The 19,040-nt window shown below is 40.0% G+C and overlaps 1 protein-coding gene across 2 annotated transcripts in view; it reads left to right on the top strand.

The window, feature by feature from the left end:
* Positions 1 to 19,040, top strand: part of KCNH1 (potassium channel, voltage gated eag related subfamily H, member 1) — a 457,455-nt gene that overhangs the window by 24,539 nt on the left and 413,876 nt on the right. For both annotated transcript variants that reach the window (XM_011938344.1, XM_011938336.1), the window contains exons 2-3: positions 3,919 to 4,042; positions 7,670 to 7,776. In XM_011938344.1, coding sequence (XP_011793734.1) covers positions 3,919 to 4,042; positions 7,670 to 7,776 — 231 coding nt within the window. The remainder of the gene's footprint in view (positions 1 to 3,918; positions 4,043 to 7,669; positions 7,777 to 19,040) is intronic.

Here is a 19,040-nt window from a genome sequence, read left to right as displayed (position 1 = left end):
ATTTCACTGAGCAGTGGTTTGTAGTTCTTCTTGAAGAGGTCCTTTACATCCCTTGTAAGTTGGATTCCTAGGTATTTTATTCTTTTTGAAGCAATTGTGAATGGTTTTTCTTAGATGGGGCTATAATATGCACACCAGAGACTGAGGGTATGCTTCCAGAAGGATGAATAACTTTAAAAGGTGATCAGAATACTTTTGTGAGCACTTGCAGTGATATCTGGAGCTTGAAATCTATCTTGCTCTCATTTTTCAGTAAGTAAAAAATTTGATCAATAAATTAATCTTTTAGATTAAATTAATTAAAATTAAGTACATAGTTATTTTTATCAAAGTCAGTAAGTTCCCGTTTACAAAAATCAATCAGAAGAGCTTGTAATGTAATGTCAATAACCATTCTATGCCTTGTCCCTCCTCCCATCCTACTCACCAGAGGACGTGTCTTCTAATTTTAGCTTTCTTCTTATAGTTTCTGCCATGTCGCTAAATAACATGCATTACAGCTATTTATACTTTTATCCATTTTAGATATTATCTGTTGACTTCTGTTAATTAGTTGAGGTTTTAGCTCACTTAATCTTACTCCCTACCCCTCCTCCTAATATAATTATATTACTCTCTTATTGTTTATTTTTGCAACTTTAAGTAAAATATTTATACCATTTTTTAATTGGCTGTACACACCATCTCTTATTCTCTTCATCATTGTTCTCTTTTCTCTCCCTAAACTTTTATCATCTGTATTTTTAGTGCCAGAATCAATGAGATTACATTCAGATACTTATGATAATTAAATATTTCATCCTTTATTATGTATTGGTTTTAAAATTGGAAATTAATAAGGTGCTTACCTTATTCTTACAATGATGTAATGATGAGATTTTGGTTTTTGTTTTCTTTGATGTTTCTAATTCCCTTTCCTGCCATACCTTTATTGACAATGTTGTTCTAAGTAATCAAGAATATCATCAAATCCTGACCTCCTTTATCCATAGATAATTCTCTTTTGGGACTTCTAGTCTCTGAATTGTTTCGTATTGAATACTGTCTACTAGCTCTCTTCCTTGCTTTCTACATTTGGTGCTATTTTTTCCTGGTTTCCATGTTGTCCTCCTTTTTGCTTTATTCCCTCATTTTACTCGAGTAACTGCCATAGAAAGAATATGTGGTAAATAATTTCCCCTAATCTTTGCATATATGAAAATGTCTTCATTGTACACTCACATTTGATTGTTTTAATTTTAAAAAGAATGTCTTCTGGCCTTTTCTCAAGTTGTTCTTTCTGCTGTTCCTCTTAAGGTGCATGTGTTTTCCTCTTGGACTGATCCTCCATGTCTGTTTTTTTTTCTTCTCCGTGTTTCTTGTCTCTTTCTCTTTCTGTATTACTTTCTGTTAGATTGTATCTTCTAAAATTCATGTTCAATATTTAATTGCTATTCATTTTTAATTTACAAGAGTTCTTGTTCCCTTATTATTTTTTCCACATAGCATTCTGTTTTTGTTTTGTGGATGTAATACTTCTTGAATCTCTCTAAGGATACCAATTAGATTTTTTTTTTAAGTTCTTCTCTGTTTCCTATAACATTGCACCTTCTTCCCCAGTTATTTTTGTTGTTGTTGTTCATTCTTTTTTTATGTAATTTTCATTTTTGTGGATTTTTACATTTTTAATTTGTTTACTTTTATTTTACTGGGGTCTAGTATACAAAAGAAAATAAACACATGTGGCCAATCCATTATCTATAACTGGCTTTCTTCCCTCTTTCTGCATAGATAATCTCAGTGGAGCATTAGCCATGATAAAGAATACTCAGTTTTTCCTCCTGCTGTAGGTATTTTGAGGGAAATTAACTACTATTTCAGGATTTAACAAAAGAGATAGTCAAACTGACTAGGCTTCATGTACACTTGGGAGGAATTTAGTAAATACTGTACTACTTTTAAGTCTAAGCTATTCAGTTCAGGAAATTGAGTTTATTCAGGGAGAGAAGACCAATATGAAGGATTATTCTGCCCCTAGGATAAAATCAAAGCTCTCTTACTTTATTCATTCAAGACACTTCCCAGTCTAGTCTCCAGTTACTCATCCTGCCACTCTTCCTGGCTGCCCTTTGTCTACCCTAGCCTGCTCCGTGTTCCATGCTGCCATGCCTTTGCCCACGCTGGATCCTCTGCCTGGAATGTTCTCTTCCTCTCACACCCTCTTGAGTTCACGAAGACAGTGATCATATTTTAATTTCTATATCTATTGTTTTTGTATTATCTGTGCCAGTTACATATAAGGCATTCAAAAAGTTTAAATAAATCTTACTCATCCTTTTAGACTAGAGCAAATTCAAATACTATCCCAAGACATAGCCCTTTACCTCTCTCAGAGTTCATTGTTTTCTTAGCTGTTTCTTTAGTTAGTTGCGGACATATCTATTTGTCTCGCTAAGTTCCTTGAGCGCAGGGACTGTTTCTTATCAATCTGGAGACCCCCAGGATCTTGCATTGTGCTTGGCACCTGTTGGCACTCAAGAGCAATTTATGTATATATGGGACAGATGGAGGGAAGGACTGGTTGTAGATTTTCATTAAAAGCATATTTATAAAAAGAGTAGCTTTATAGATTCACCTCATAAATGTTGTGTTTTCTGTTCCTTTTAAATAGATCAAAGCATTCTCAATAATAGATTGCCATGTTTAGTAATTCCTCCTCCTTCACCCTCCTGTGTAAGATTGTGGCTCACCACAACCCTTAGCTCCTCAGGCCCTGTCTTCTTCCAAATCTTTTGTCTTCAGTGGTGTCTGCATGAAGTGGAAGCATTTTCCCAAGCCTGCCAAATCAAGAATAAACTCATCTAAGAAGAGTGGAGAAGCCTATCTGAAGGGATGGCTACCCATATTGTGAAAAAACTGTAAATTCTTTCAATTAAATCATGATATAATATATCACTATTATTTCACTCTATGTAGTATGTGTATATACAGACACGCACATACATACACAATACCCTCTCCAGTTTACAACTAAAGAAGGATGTTTGTATTCTTTCTTTCTTTGGAGGGTGGGGAAGTGCATGGGTCTTCTGTGGAAAGGAAGGGCCAAACTTAAATAATGATTACATTTAAGTTCTGGGTTATTTGCTTAATTGAAATGCTTGAAAAGAAAGGAAGCACAGTTGATTTCCTGAGCATAAAAAGTATTGACGACTGATTTTCAAAAATGTGGGAAGTAGTGAGAATACACTAAACTGGCCAAACACAAACAGCTCTGGGGCTGCATTTCAAAATCAGCAAGAATTTCAAAATTAGCAAGAAGGTCCTGTTGTGTGGGCATCTTGATCAGCCTCTGAAAGCTCTAGTATTAAGAGAGTCTAGTTACTATTCCTTACCAAGGGAAGGGTTCCATGGTGGTATGTGTGTCCATGAGGCAGTGCTCAGCCTCCTTCCTGTACCTTCCTGAGATGCCCCCTAGGTTGGGCAAATCCTAGTTAGGGTCAAGAAGGCAAATTTTTAGCTTCTGGCCAAAAGACTGAAAAGGCTAAGATGCTGGACAGAGCTCAGAATAAATTACTTTTGGGCTCTCTCTTGCCCTGTATTATTGGTATACCTTCACTGGGATGAAAAATTAGGACTTAAATATGTCTCATGGGAATCCACTGGATTTCTGCAGGATTCGTTGGTTTGGTTAGGTACGCTTTCTTTTCTAATTTGTTTTTGGAGTACAGTGACCTAAGTTAGCACTTGCATTCAAAATATTCACTTCTAAAACAATGTTGTTTTGTATTCCTTACAGGGCCACATTCTTGTTCAAAAGTCTGTGTTTTGGAGGGAAACAGAAATATCTGGATTGCTTGACATTATTTATGTCCTCATTGAATCTCAACTAATGTGTTGCCTCATGTGCCCTTTTTTCCCTTTTTTTTTTTTTAACAGATACTAATTTTGTGTTGGGGAATGCTCAGATAGTGGACTGGCCTATTGTGTACAGCAATGATGGATTTTGCAAGCTCTCTGGCTATCACAGGGCAGAAGTGATGCAAAAAAGCAGCACCTGCAGGTATTTATGTTTGGGGTTGTTCTGGTGAACAATCTATTATGGTATCTTTTGGAAAAAGAAAATGGCTTACTGCATTTGGGAATTGCCTTTACCTCATTCAGTGTGTATTCAGAGGAAAATTTATTGCCATATCATCTCTAGTTCATGTACTGTACTGGGAAAATCAAAGCAGATATAAAACATAGTTCCCACAACTGACAAACTTGTAGTCACTAAGATGGGAGGAAACCCAGAAGAACTCAGGAAAACCATTCTGTCTATAAAATGTGAACTCAAAAGTTATGGCATTTTAGATTAAATTAGATGCGAAAGTTAGAGGCTCAAATACAGTGAAATGAAATTTTAGATGATTAAAACAATTTTTAAAAATTTATGAGCATTTTAGAAGAGTAACTGCAATGTTGGAGACAAGGGCCTTGTTCCTAGAGCTTTTCCTCAGTCAAAATTCTTTTTTGTTTTGAGATGGCATCTTGCTTTGTTGCCCAGACTGGAGTACAGTGGCATGATCTTGGCTCACTGCAACCTCCGCCTCCTGGGTTCAAGCAATTCTCCTGATTCAGCCTCTTAAGTAGCTGGGATTACAGGCATGTGCCACCCCACCCGGCTAATTTTTTTTTTTTTTTGTATTTTTAGTAGAGACAGGGTTTCACCATGTTGGCCAGGCTGGTCTCGACTCCTGACCTTAGGTGATCTGCTCGCCTTGGCCTCCCAAAGTGCTGGATTATAGGCGTGAGCCACCACACCTGGCCTTAGCCAGATTTTTTTACTTCAGAAAAAGATGAGAGAACCAATATTTTGTTGCCTTCTAATTCATGCTGTTACCTCTCTCTCTCTGAACTCTTAGCAAATTGAACTAACAGTGAAGCTGGTATATTTTTACAGGGTTTCTAACCAAGCAGTGTCCTTGGGCCGTGGTGTTAGAAAAGCTCTTTTAAAGCATCTTCCAGGTGTTGAGCCAGACATACAGCCTGGATCCTGCCAGACATTCCCCTGCTGTGCCCTGGCAAGGTCTTGGCCTACCATAGCCTTTTGGCTCCTCTCAGTCTCTGCCTTCTTCCGTCTTCTGTCTTCAGTGGTGTTTGCATGAAGTGGAATCATTCATGCCAAATGAAGAAACAAACTCATCTATGAAGAGTGGAGAAACCTGTCTGACCAAGCATAGTCTTCTGTTTTCAGAAGTTGCATTTTTACTTGCTAAGTCAGCCATGTCACTTTATTTTAAAATAAAACAGTCTTCTAAAATAAAATAAATGTCTGAGCTCATAAGAAGGAAGTATCAAATGTTTTGAAAATATTTCCACTTTCTTAAATCTTAGATTTTGGGGACTGAGAAATGGAAAATTGAAGATTCTTCCCCCTGACTGTTCAAGGGTTCAGAAATTATAATTCCTAATGCAATAGAATTATCTTACATTCTTTATGTGCTATTATCCTCTCAAGTATTTATAGATCTGTTTATCTGCATCTACATTCTATCTGTACTGCACTTATATAATCAGAACAATTTCAGAGACGTAGCTTCACTTTTTAGTGGGACTTGAACAGCCTTTCCTTACCTTTCTTCTTATTGGCTATAATCAGACACTTGAAGGAAATCAGATAAAATAACTTGCTAATTTAGCCAGCTTTTTTTTTCATGCATAGTTCTCAGCAACTTATTGAATTACCCGAAGGTATCCTTTCTCTATAAATAAACATACCTTTGTGCTAGCTATGTTCCTGATAGCTCAGGAGTCTCTTTTACTTATTTTGTGCATTGTAAGCATTTGCAATCTAAGATCCAGGTAAAGGACACTTAGAACTCCTGGTAATCTACAGCTTGAAAAAGTGCATAAGACGAATGAAAACTGAGTGTAATTATGGCACTTCATTTATTTGAAGATTCAACTTTACAGAGATTTCTTTTACCTTGTTAAGGAAATTGCTAGCATATATACCATCACTTCATTTAAATGGAGGTCACTTATCTAGAAAATTAACTCACAAAGAGAAAGAGGAAAAATCCTCTTATTCTTAGGCAGGGCTAAATTAGTCTTGATCTATTCTTTCTAGAGATAATTCAACAAGCTCAGTTTTCTATTTCCTGGGTTATAGACAAAGACTACAACCCCAAAGCAGAGTGCAAAAGGACAACCACAGATAATCACATTCCTCAGAGGACTGGGAAGGGACATAAAATAACAACTGTGACACAGAATTCACAAAGGTAACAGCTAGGACTCTTTTCTTATTAGGTGCCAGAATTTGGAAGCCTGTAGTAAGCCCAGGGTTGTTCCAGTATCAAGCTAAGCATAGTGCTTGGCTTGGTGGTTCAGTTTTAGATCAGAAATTGCACTTGATAACCTCTGAGTTTCTTTGTAGCTCTGAAACTCTATGTTTCTGTGATTCAAGTCATCAAAAAAGGTTAGATTATATTGACTTTACAGTAACATTCAGGAACCCATGCCAGTTTGTGTATTACCTGACTTGAGGAGTGATCATTGCTGCTCTTTCTTGTTATTGCTGTCTGAAGGCCTGGGGTGGGCAGGGGAAATGCTTGCTGGGCCCATGGACAACCTTTGTCAGAGAACTGGACATTCCAGCCCCATTGAAAGATGCTTTCTCTCCCCTCCTCTGACATTTTGTTAGTCTCCTGTGCCATTATTCATTCTACTTAATTGGAAGTATATCCTGTTCCCAGAGGGACAAACCATAATTTTTAGACCAGATTCAGTCTGGGGCCCAGGTAAATAGTCTGGCGCTTTTCTTGCTTCTGGTGAGAACTAGTGTTAGTAGGTAGACCTTCTACTCTTCTGAGATTTTCTCTAATACATTACATGTACATTTAAATAAATGAATTTATTTTGCTGAGAACTAGAAAAGGAAAAAAATCTATGGTCTAAACTTACCCAGCCATCTTTACCAGGAAGTCTCCCAGAGTTGTATTTCTAAAATTAAATCTGATTATGTTTCTCCTTTGCTTAAAACCCTCCCATGTGCTCCCATTGCTTTCAAGATGAAGATTAAATTACTTTCCATGGCTTATAATGCCGTGGTCTCCTCCATGATCTTGCCTCTGTTTACTTCTCTATATTATCTGTTGCAAATTTCCCTCTCATTGTCTATGTTTCAATCATACTGAAATGAACTATAATCAGGGTCTGGAATTAATCTGACTGTCACCTTTGTGCCTTTGCAGTTGCTTGTCTTTTGTTTGGAATGTTTTTCTCCTTCTTTCTCTCAGCCATTTCCCCTCCTTCCTGCCCCTTAGACCTAATTGTCCTTACTTCTGGGAAGCATTCTCTGATCAACCAGGGAGTGCACTGTGCCTATTCTGTGTGTTCCGTAATTCATTATGTGTGCTTGCCATTGTGGCAGTGATCACACTGTTCTCTAATCCACTGTTTTCTGATGTACTGTTTTATGGTGTGTATCTCTCATTAGACTGTTAGTTTTTTGGAGGCAATGAAAAAGTCTTATTCAGAGCTGAATCAGTAAATTTTTTTGAGTCAGTTAATGTTTTCATTGTGTGTGTGTGTGTGTTCCACAGTACATAGCACAGTGCTGAATATAGAACAGATATTTAACATATGGTTGTAGAATAATGAATACTTGTTAATCTAACTTGAGTTCTTTGGTTGTTTGCAGTTTTATGTATGGGGAGCTGACTGATAAAGACACGATTGAAAAAGTGCGGCAAACATTTGAGAACTATGAGATGAATTCCTTTGAAATTTTAATGTACAAGAAGAACAGTGAGTATTGAGACCGTTCTGAACTATACCTTTTCATGTGTTTGAAATAGTAAAATATTTCCTCTTCCTCTGTTGCTGTCTTGGTTTTTCTTCTCTCCCATCAGGTAAATGCTGTTACTTGAAGCCATTGTGTATGTTGGGATGAATGATACAGATTGATCAGTTACACTGTTTCTCACAGGAACATTTGATGAGGTTCTTGTCACTAATTAAGACTTCTTCATCTATGTTGTTGTTGCTAAGAGTTAGTGTTTTTTCCTACTGGTTTACATATGGTGAGTTGCTAGCTTAAGGCACTTGTAGACTTTTTAAAAAGGGAGGGACAAGATGGGACAGAAATTCTGTCCAGTTCATCTTTGTATCTATCTTCCACAGGCACTTAGCACAAGTAACACAGTGGGTGCCTAATTAAGAGCTTCTAAATAAAAGTTTGTCCCCAGTATTAAGAGCAATACATTGTTAATTTGTATTTGTTTGTGGCTACAATTACTTCCACAAAGTATGTTAATGAGGTTTTAGGTCAATAGCCATACAGAAGTATAAAACTTGCTCTTCCCTTAGGAGGTTTCCTGTTGGAGATTAGCTGTATTAGAAGTAGAGAAAGTAGGGTATATGGGCCTAGCAAGGCTACATGGGTGTTAATAGTGGTTTGTTTCTGTTTTTTAAAAACACTAGTTTTGCAAGAAGTCCTGTTCCTTATACGTAGGATTGACTGGTAGGAAATTGATTCAATTAACAATTCCGGGGTGGTCCTTATGGCACATGAGGATAACTGTTTAATTTGGTGGCATTTAGGTTTGAGTGATATGTTTTGCCCTGGAAAGTAAAGGGTATGTGTTGTTTTTATCTGGGAGCAGCTGGGGCTTTTTTCAGGTCTGGGGTATTGGAGTAGGTGACTGAGATTACTGTTTGCTTGGTGGTCTGTGCCGATACTGGTCTGAGAGATTAGCACTGGCCATCCACAAGCCCGAGAGGGTTGTTACCAAAACTTTCACACTGGAATTGTTGCCTTGCTCCAATTCACTCCCTCTGCTGGCAGATCTAGTTCCCACCCCACTATTAGCTAGGAGAGGAACGAAGGGAAAGACTGTGAAGGGCTGTATGCCAGTGTTTCCACTATGCGGGAACACGACTCAGCACAAAGCAACAGCTCTTACCACAAGCATACCAACAGTGGAAAGACATGTTCTGCACGTGTGTCATAAGCTAATGGAATAAGTTAAAAGTTTACCACTTTGGCAGCACTAATGATTCACTTGCCATTGGTTTCAGTGAGCATATGCCCCAGAGTGAGTCTGAGATGCGACAGGGCAATCTGCCTTTCCCTAGCTGTCTCTGAGGCTGAAGATCCTGTATTATGAGTATCTCACTATGCTGAAAGTGATTGATTCTGATATTTGAAGTTCTGTACTTTAGGTAGACATGAACTACCCAGGTAAACCAACTAGATCAAATGATGGCCTACCAAAGAATCAGCATTTCTTCCCTCCCTGAAGTTTGTGGTAGGTTTATTGATAGTCTCCAAAGTGGCATATCAACCTGTGCATCAGGCTGTACTTTATGGGTGATATCAAAGCATTTTCAAGAGTAATTATGATCATATACAATTTTCACCCTAGCTTTTACCTTTAGAAAATAAACTTTGTGTAAGGCATGACTGTATTTTAAAATGTGGATTCTTTAAGCGCTGTGAAATAGGCACAGCTGAAAGTTAATTCCTCATCTGAGGTCATGTAGCACCAGGACTAGTAGTTTCCACTGTTTGCTCCATGGCCATTCTCAGTTTTATTGTGGGTACAAGGCAGGGCTAACACATAAGGTCGTGCAGTCTATACCCTGCTTAGGGGGAAGTGGAAACCAACTTGTGATTTGCTTGCTTAGTTCTCCATGGACCATGGTCTGGAATTGCATCTGTGCTGAGGAAGGAGTTTCTCTTTCTAATTCACACAAAGATGCCTAGTGGGTCAGCAGGGGCTCTGGATAAAGCTAAACTTGTACATACAACATGAACCATGAAACTAAGGAAACGATGCAGATAATGTTGTTTACTTCCTAGGACCTGCCCACTACCTCCAAATCCCACCCTCTCTTGAGGAATTAAGAACCTTTAACTTATTTGTTAAGCCTGGAAATTATACAGTTGCACTGGATTCTCTCTCTGTGTATATGTTTTTTCCAATAGCTTTTTATTGATCCACTACCCTATGGCAGACAGTAGGCTTGCTGCTAGGGATGCAAGTATGAAGAGATAGACACAGTGTCTGCTCTTACAGCATCTGTAGGGGAAGGGGCAGCATCCACGGAACAGAGCCATAAGTGCTTTGATGGTGACACCACATAGGTGGCTCACGACTCCAACTTAGGGGGTCAGGGAAGGAAGTCTTCCTAACAGACATTAAGTGCCATGCAGAAACTGGAAGGGTAGAGGGGAGTTAGACAAAGATCAGGGCCAAGAGTATCCCAGGCTGAATGCATGTGAAGAGGGCTGCAGCAGAGAGAGAGCACTGAGGGTTCAAGAGACACAAACCTATGCTTCTTAAACTTTGACATGCATAAGAACTCACCAGTGAAGGGAAACGTGTATTTCTATGCCGAGGGTCTAGCAAAGGATCTGAGGTTCTGCTTCCAGGTGATGCCGATGCTGCAATTCCAGATAGCAACAAGAAACAGATCACGCTTGGAGTAGCAAGGACAGTAAGAGCTGTAGTGAAGACTGACTTCCATGCCAACAGGGTGCATCTCTTTCAGAGCTCTACCCCTTGCACCCAGCCCAGTGCCTGACACATAGAAAGTGCTCCACCCAAACTCATGGAGTAAATAAATATATGAATAGATGAGGGGCCAGGCGCAGTGGCTCACGCCTATAATCCCAGCACTTTGGGAGGCCGAGGTGGGTGGATCACTTGAGGTCAGGAGTTCGAGACCAGCTTGGCCAACATGGTGAAACCCCATCTACTAAAAATACAAAAATTAGCTGGGTGTGGTGGCGGGTGCCTGTAATCCCAGCTACTTGGGAGGGTGAGGCAGGAGAATTGCTCGAACTCCAGAGGCAGAGGTTGCCGTGAGCTGAGATTGTGCCACTGCTCTTCAGCCTGGGTGACAGAGAGACTCTGTCTCCAAAATGTGTGTGTGTGTCTGTGTGTGTGTGTGTGTGTGTATATATAAATACATGAAAAGTAATACGAGGTTGGTGAGGCTAGGAAGGGCCAGTCACACAGCTAAATTAGAGTTTAGAATCTGTCTTAAAAGTGGCAGTGGTAGAGAAGGCGGTGGAGGTGAGGGGTGTTGAGGGATTTTTAAGCAGGGTAAGTATGTCATCACATTCCATTTTAGACAGATGGCTCTAAGCTGAGGGGTGGTGGCTCACGCCTGTAATCCCAGCTACTCGGAGGCTGAGGAGGGAGGATCGTTTGAGCCCAGAAGTTTGAATCTGACCTGGGAAACATAGCAAAACCCTTCTAAAAAAGAAATGAAAAGAAATATGCCTCCAGCTAGAGCGTGGAGATGGAATAGAGCTTAGTGAGCAGGAGGTAGAGGAGCTGTTAGGAATCCCTCTGACAGCAAAATGGTAGTGGCCTGGTCAGGCCAGTGAATGCCTGGAAGAGGCATTCAAACTGACAGGTGTCCAGGGGGCTATGGAGAAGACGAGCGCAGGGCCTTTGTCAGTGGTGCCCTGCGATGGGCTCCTCCCTTAGTTTGGGAACCCCAGGCAGAGCCCAGGAAGTAGGAATCCCCGCATTCCAGTCAGGAACTCATCATTTAACCTGAAGTAAAACTTGCTAGTGTCTGGCTGGGAGCCGGCATTGAGGAGTGAGGAGGTGAGGAGTGAGGAGGTGAATGTTCGCTGAGTTACTCTGAAAGGAACCTGATATTTACCAAGAAACTAGAGAAACAACATGTTGTGATGCAAAGTGAGGGCATCAGAGCCAGGGAGCAGGAAGAGAGGAGTCCCCTGGTAACGGAAATGGGGTGGAGGGGAGGAAGGAGGGTTTCATGTTTCTTTTCACGTTGTAGAGGTAGAGTTTGCTTCTACTTTCAAACTTTGCTGTTCAATAGAGTAAAACATTCAGCATTTTAAAGCAATATAGAGTTCCATGAAGTAAAAGTTCTTCTTGTTGAGATTTTAAAAAGTGAAATATCGCTATCTTAAAGCATATTTTTTCTCTGATTTTTAAATTAATGCATTTTTACCATGATGAATGCATGCAAAAAATTTAAAGAAAAAAAACCCAGCAGACTCGGAGAAGTACTATTGTACTATTAACTTTTTGGTGTGTTTCCTTTTTGTTTTTGTCTGTGTACATTTTACATAATGGAGATTTTGACATGTATACAATTTAAAAATCATATGCTTATTTAGTCTTTATCACAAAAATATCCCCATTATTAAAATTCCTCATAAATATAATTTAGAAAGAATTTTATTAATGTTTCCTCTATTATTAGATATTTATGAGGCTCAATTTTCATTATTAAAAACAATGCTGAAGTAAAAATTGTTATACAAAGATATTTTGTTGACATTATTAAGTATTTCCTAGAAGTTGAGAATTGCTGTGCCAAGGAATGTGAACTAAGGTTTCTGAGACATTTTGCCAAATAGCTTTCCAGAAGAACTGAACCCATTTCCAAGTCCTTATACAGAATGTGAGTGTCTGACTCATTATGCCTCACCAACATTGAATAGTATAACTTTTAAATTGTCAAATTGCCCACAATTTTTTTTGTTTAATGAGCTTTTTAATGCTAGTGAGATTGAAGTATTTTTTTCCTATTTATTATCCATTTAAAATTACCCTTTTAAATGTTAATTGTTTGGATTCTTTGCCTATATATCCTATTTAATTATAGGGATTTTCCCACTCATTTTTACAAGCTTTTAATACTTTGTTTTAGTTCTCTTTTTCCCAGTCTCGTTCTCTAGGGTTTGCAAGGACAACTTTGTAGGAAGGATCTGTCATGTGCGTCCGTGTGAAGAGACCACCAAATAGGCTTTGGAGCAACATGGCTGTTTATTTCACCTGGGTGCAGGCGGGCTGAGTCCAAAAAGAGAGTTAGCGAAGGGAGATAAGGGTGGGGCCGTTTTATGGGATTTGAGTAGGTAAAGGAAAATTACAGTCAAAGGGGGGTTGTTCTCTGGCCGGCAGGAGTGGGGGTCACAAGGTGCTCAGTGGGGGAGCTTTTTGAGCCAGGATGAGCCAGGAAAAGGAATTTCACAAGATAATATCATTGTTTAAGGCAAGGACCGGCCATTTTCACTTCTTTTGTGGTGGAATGTCATCAGTTAAGGCGGGGCAGGGCATTTGCACTTCTTTTGTGATTCTTCAGTTACTTCAGGCCATCTGGGCATATACCTGCAAGTCACAGGGGATGCGATGGCTTGGCTTAGGCTCAGAGGCCTGACAGGATCTTCTTTTGACAAGCATTAATATTTGTCCTATCTTTTGGGGAGTTGAGAGTAATTCGCAGAAGGCTTCATGGTGTGGTTTGGAATGAGTGGAATACATTACATGTGTTGAAGGATGGATTATTTGAAAGATTTCTATCTATTGGCTATTCGGAAAACCTGGCATTTCTGGAGTGCTATATATTTCGCATTGTTACTTGCCTAATGTTTAGTATGTTGTATGATTTCCCTTCCTTCCTTCCTTCCTTCCTTCCTTCCTTTCTTTCTTTCTTTCTTTTTCTTTCTTTCTCTCTTTCTTTCTTTTCTTTCCTTCCTTTCCTTCCTTTCTTTCCTTCCTTTCTTTCTCCCTTCCCTCCCCTCCCCTCCCCTCCCCTTCCCTTCCCTTCCCTTCGTGGTGCGATCTCACCTCACTGCAACCTCTGCATCCCAGGCTCCAGCCACCCAAGTACCTGGGACTATAGGCAGGCACCATCATGCTCAGCTCATTCTTTTGGTATTTTTGTAGAATCGGGGATTCACCATGTTGGCCAGGCTGGTCTTCACTTCCTTAGCTCAAGCCATCCACCCATCTCTACCTTGCAGGTCGAGATTACAGGCATGAGCCACCATGCCTGGCCTGATTTTCTTACATCAATGACAGTCGTCATTAATGAAGTCATTCAGTAAATATTCATGTGTTCACTCCTGTGCTACTCAATTAATTTTTCAATTTTTCAAACAAGAAAATCCAGAAGTATTAACCCTGAATAAAAGCAGTCAGTACATCCTCTGGACAGCACTCCCCAACGTGTGACTCCACAGTTTGTGGTGTGGCTGGTGGCCTGGAATCTGGGAGCTCTGAATCAGCTTCCCACTCAGAGAAGCCCAGGGAAAGGCATCTGATAGCATTTCTGCTGAGCCAGCAAGGAGAAGCTGCTGGCCAAGTACACACTGATTACCTACTGTAGGCTCAGCACTGTTCCAGACCCAGTGGGCCGCAGAGATGTAAGAAACAGACTCTGCCTTTGAGGAGGTTACAGTCTAGTTGTGGAGACAAATCTAATAGGCAAAGCAATCATATTTTGCTTATTTGCTGAATGGGTTATCTTTTATTTATTCAGTGATAGGAGCTGCTTATATGTAATGAATGTTGATCGTAAATCATAGACATATTGAAAAACATTTTTCTCCAAACATTTTTTCTTTTAACTTCTTAAACTTTTTTTTTTTTTAACCATTTAGAAGTGAACAAGTTTTGTGTCAATGTTTTCCTTTATGGTTTTGAGTTTTATATAATGCTTAGGAAGTTCTCCTTACCTAAACAATAAAAATATGCCTTCGTTTTTCCTTTTGGTACCTTTATAGTTGTGTTAAAATATTTAGAATGTTAAACCACTTGGAATTTATTTTTATATATTATGTGAAGCAACAATCTAACTTATTTTCCACATTGCTTATTAAGCTGTCCCGTTACTATTTATTAAATAATCCAGCTCTTCCTTTCTGATTTGAAATGCCCTTTTCTTTATATGCTAAGGTCTCACACATATGTGGATTTGTTTCTGTCTTCTTCTCTAGGAACCCTCTAGTAATTTATTAGCTGTGTGAGTTTGACTAGGATACTTGCCTACTTGGATTCCCACATTTGAAATGGGAACAATATCATATAGCTATTCTACATTATAGAGTCATTGTGAGAAGTAAACCACAATGTTTCAGGGTCTGATCCCACTGTAAGTACTCAATGAATATTATTTTTATTGTTTTTCTTTTGAGGCCTGTGCCAGTGACTCTTAATTACTGTAGTAGGCAGTCCCTGTTATTATTTTTCTTTCTAATAATTTCAAAGATTTCTTGGCCATGCGTACACCTTAATTTTTCTGTTTGAATTGAATTTTAATTCATCAGAGTCAGAGAAAAACAAATACAAAACATGATTGAAATTGTGTTAGATATATATATATTAGAGGGAGAGGTTTGACATCTTATAAAATGGAATCTTATCTACAAACAATTTAACTCTCTCCATTTATTTAGGTCTTGTTTTATGCTTATCATGCAATTTTAATTATGTTGAGGCTTAAGTATTGATTTTCCTAGTTTTGCCCTTGTTATATATGAGACTGACCCTCTTCCTTCAAAGCAGGCAGAGGCAGCTTCAGAGTTTTGTTAAACACTTTGAAATACTTCCTGTTTTTAAGTCATTCAAACAGCCATGTGAAATGAGGTTGGGCATTTCCATCTTATAGGTGAGAAATTTAAAAGGAAAGAAGAAAGGAAAGTGATAGTTTTGGGGCCAGGCATGGTGGCTCACGCCGGTAATCATAGCACTTTGGGAGTCCGACGCGGGCAGATCACGTGAGGTCAGGAGTTCAAGACTAGCTTGACCAACATGGCAAAACCCCATCTCTACTAAAAATACAAAAATTAGCCGGTGTGGTGGTGGGCACCTGTAATCCCAGCTACTCAGAAGGCTGAGGCAGGAGAATCACTTGAAAACCCAGGAGGCAGAAGTTGCAGTGAACCGAGATTGCGCCACTGCACTCCAGCCTAGGCAATAGAGTGAGACTCCATCTCAAAAAATAAATAAATAAAAAAGAAAGAAAGTGATAGTTTTAGACACCTTTGTATCAGACATGTGGGTATTTTTACTTTATTTTAAGTAACTCTGTTATCCCCATTTTACAAATGAAGAGTCTGATGGTGAGAGAAGTTAAACTGATGCGGCCAAGGTTCCTAATAACTGAAGATAAAGGGCTCAAACTCAGGGCTTGGGACTCAGTAGCAGATGTTCTAATGGCTGGTGGCCATTTCATTTCTCTGGTGCTGTCTCATCCTCTCTGTACTTGTAATTCATCTCCATAAAGTTGACCCCAGACCAATTGTCCTATTTCCCGGCTCAGGCTGCCATCCCCAAGTCTAGTTTCTGGACCTACTGGAGTGCAGCCCTTCCTAAAAGCCAATCACAGTGGCTTGGTCTGTTCCATTGCTGTTGAATATGGTCTGGATGCCCAGATGCCTGATTACAGAGAGTACTTGGGAGGAAGTCCAGGGTAGAAAGAAGATTGATGGAGGCCAAAAATTCTCTCATATATCTGAGCCTTGCTGTTTTGTTATCTGACTGCCAAGGCTGAGGAACCTCAAAGCCAGGTTAGGTTGTCAGGTTCATTACTACATGACCTAAGGGAGCTACATAAGGGATGAAAATCAGAGTGATCTAAAAAGGCTGACCTGGAACTGCCCTCCCATTGGACATCCTCATCTTGGAAAGAGCCTCCTTCCCAGCAGCAGCAGCAGCAGCCTCTGCCATCAGTAGGGTTGTCAGGTGCTATGTTGTTCCTGGGTTTGTACATAGATCTTTCTTTAATAAAGGATTTAACATTGACACTTTGTCCTTTTTCAGTAGGACATCAAATGCTTACTTTTCTCAGTTTTTCCATAGTAGGCACTTGGGTAAGGAGGCAGAAATTTAACTTCTTCCTGATTTTTTATGTATGTATATGAATATTTGCATTTATTGCCTCTCTAGCATCTTGATGGAATGGATTCTGCTGAAGAATTTGGGTTCTAGGAGAGACCCCTGTAGGCTGCTTGCTCCAAGTTCTGTCTGCAGGAAAGTCAATGTCTGAATGGAGCCAAAGGATTACTGAATATCCTCGGAGGGTAGAAGGGAAACTGGCTTGAGTGGGGTCCAGGTTCCAGATGGTTCACGTTCACCTGAAGCAACTGTTTCACATATTAAATCTTTAAGTTATATTTCATTAAATAAAAATCCTTTGCTGTTAAGTGGAAAAGGTTGACATAGTGTTCCGTACCACCTAGGAGGGACTTACGTTCTCTTCTGAATCCAGAAATGAAAATTTAAGCCCATTCTACTTGCTTTCCTAGACTGTTTGGGTAGTGATAATTTGGGACTGAAAACACTGGGTGTAGGATTTATTTTTTTTAATTTAGCATTCCTAGAGCATCTACCCCACCAAGGCTGTTGTGTAACTCCATGATGGCACTCCCTGGAGTGGAGTGATGCAATGGCTTCACGTGACCCTGTACATAATACTATATTGAATGCCAGGAAGTAGGGGTGCCGGGTGGTAAGACAGAGGAAGTAGATCAGGTCTCTCGCCCTTGGAGTGTATTATGATCTATTTAAAGAAACAGTCCTTAGCTGTTAAGCTTTGAGGGGGCAAGTACATAACACTTAACTTCCCTGTCCATGATTGGAACCGTGGCCTGTTAGGAACTGGGCCATATAGCAGGAGGTGAGTGGCAGCCGAGCGAGCATTACCACCTGAGCTCCACCTCCTATCAGATCAGCGGTGGCATTAGATTATCACAGAAGCGCGAACCCTATTGTGAACTGTGTATGTGAGGTTGCCTGCTCCTTATGAGAATCTAATGCCTGATAATCTGAGGTGGAACAGTTTAATCTTGAAATCATCCCCCCACCCTGGTCCATGGAAAAATTGTCTTCCATGAAACTGGTCCCTGGTGCCAAAAAGGTTGGGGACTGCTGCAATAGAGGATAAGACATCACTTTTGTGACTAATGAAGCTGATCCTGGGGAATGTAGTTTATACCTGTGGGCAAGTGAGTTTCTGAAAGTGAAACCTAGAATCAGACTGAGTTACCTGCAAGTCACAGGTAGTACTGGAGAACTGCAGGCTTTTCCTCTTACTAGCCATCCTTCCTGCCTTTTGCCTTTCCCCCTTTATAGGGTAGGGGAGCAAAGCAGAGAAGGGGCCAAGCTACACATATCCAGCTCTTGTCTCCCATATTACCAACCAACCCAGAAAAAAGGCCCAGAGTGTTACACTGCAAGATGTTCTTCCACAGAGAAACACCAGATCAGGAAAAAGGAGATCCTTTCCCTTAAAAAGTCCCTATATTTAGCTCAAGATGAACGCTAAGGCAGTATGTCCTGATTGTATGAATTTTTGTTATAAGATATATATTTAGATACTGAAAAGGAATGGTCAGAGTAGTATGTGTTTAATTAGGGAACATGGCCGGGTGCAGTGGCTCACGCCTGTAATCCCAGCACTTGGGGAGGCTGAGGCAGGAGAATCAGCTGAGGTCAGGAGTTCGAGACCAGCCTGGCCAACATGTGAAACCCCATCTCTACCAAAAATACAAAAATTAGCCAGGTGTGGTGGCATGCACCTGTAGTCCCAGCTACCAAGGAGGCTGAGGCAGGGGAATCTCTTGAATCTAGGACGTGGAGGTTGCAGTGAGCCGAGATCGTGCAACTGTACTACGGCCTGGGTGACAGAGGGATACACTTTAAGCAAATGGACCTGTTAAGTGGGGAGAGTTCATTCATGATGAGCTTGAACTGTGGACAAATGAAAAAGACCTCCCAATACAACTAATAAAATGGTTTTCATGATCTTGGAGATGTGGCTTAGTGTCATCCACGCCTGTAGTGATAAATGAAACATGAAGAATGAGCAAGTTCCCAGGCATCAGGCCCAGCCCGTGCAGTGCAGTGATGGGCTGCAGGGCTGTAGCTGGGAGGGGAGGGTTCTGGAGATTCTAGGAGTAGGCATCATGAGTGGGTTCCTGTCACCTGATTTATCACTAATTGGTCAAATTAGTAATACATTTGTCAAATTAGTAATAAATCAGATGACAGGAACCCACACACCACACACAATGTGCTCCAGCCTGGGCAACAGAGTGACACAGTTTAAACAAATTCACCTATTAAGTGGGGAGTAATTAGTGGTATTTTCTGGTTTATCATCTGAAAAAATGCTTAAATTTCTTTTTTAGAGCAAAAATTTTTTTTTTGATTTGTGTTTTTGCCTTAACAGAGAGGGTACAATTGAGAGCTGTGAGGATATAAGCATAATTGCTGTGACACTTTGAGTTTTCTGTT

This window comes from Colobus angolensis, unplaced genomic scaffold (assembly GCF_000951035.1).
Source record: "Colobus angolensis palliatus isolate OR3802 unplaced genomic scaffold, Cang.pa_1.0 Scaffold100, whole genome shotgun sequence".
Classification (NCBI taxonomy): domain Eukaryota; kingdom Metazoa; phylum Chordata; class Mammalia; order Primates; family Cercopithecidae; genus Colobus; species Colobus angolensis.
This window is presented reverse-complemented; position numbering and strand designations above follow the sequence as displayed.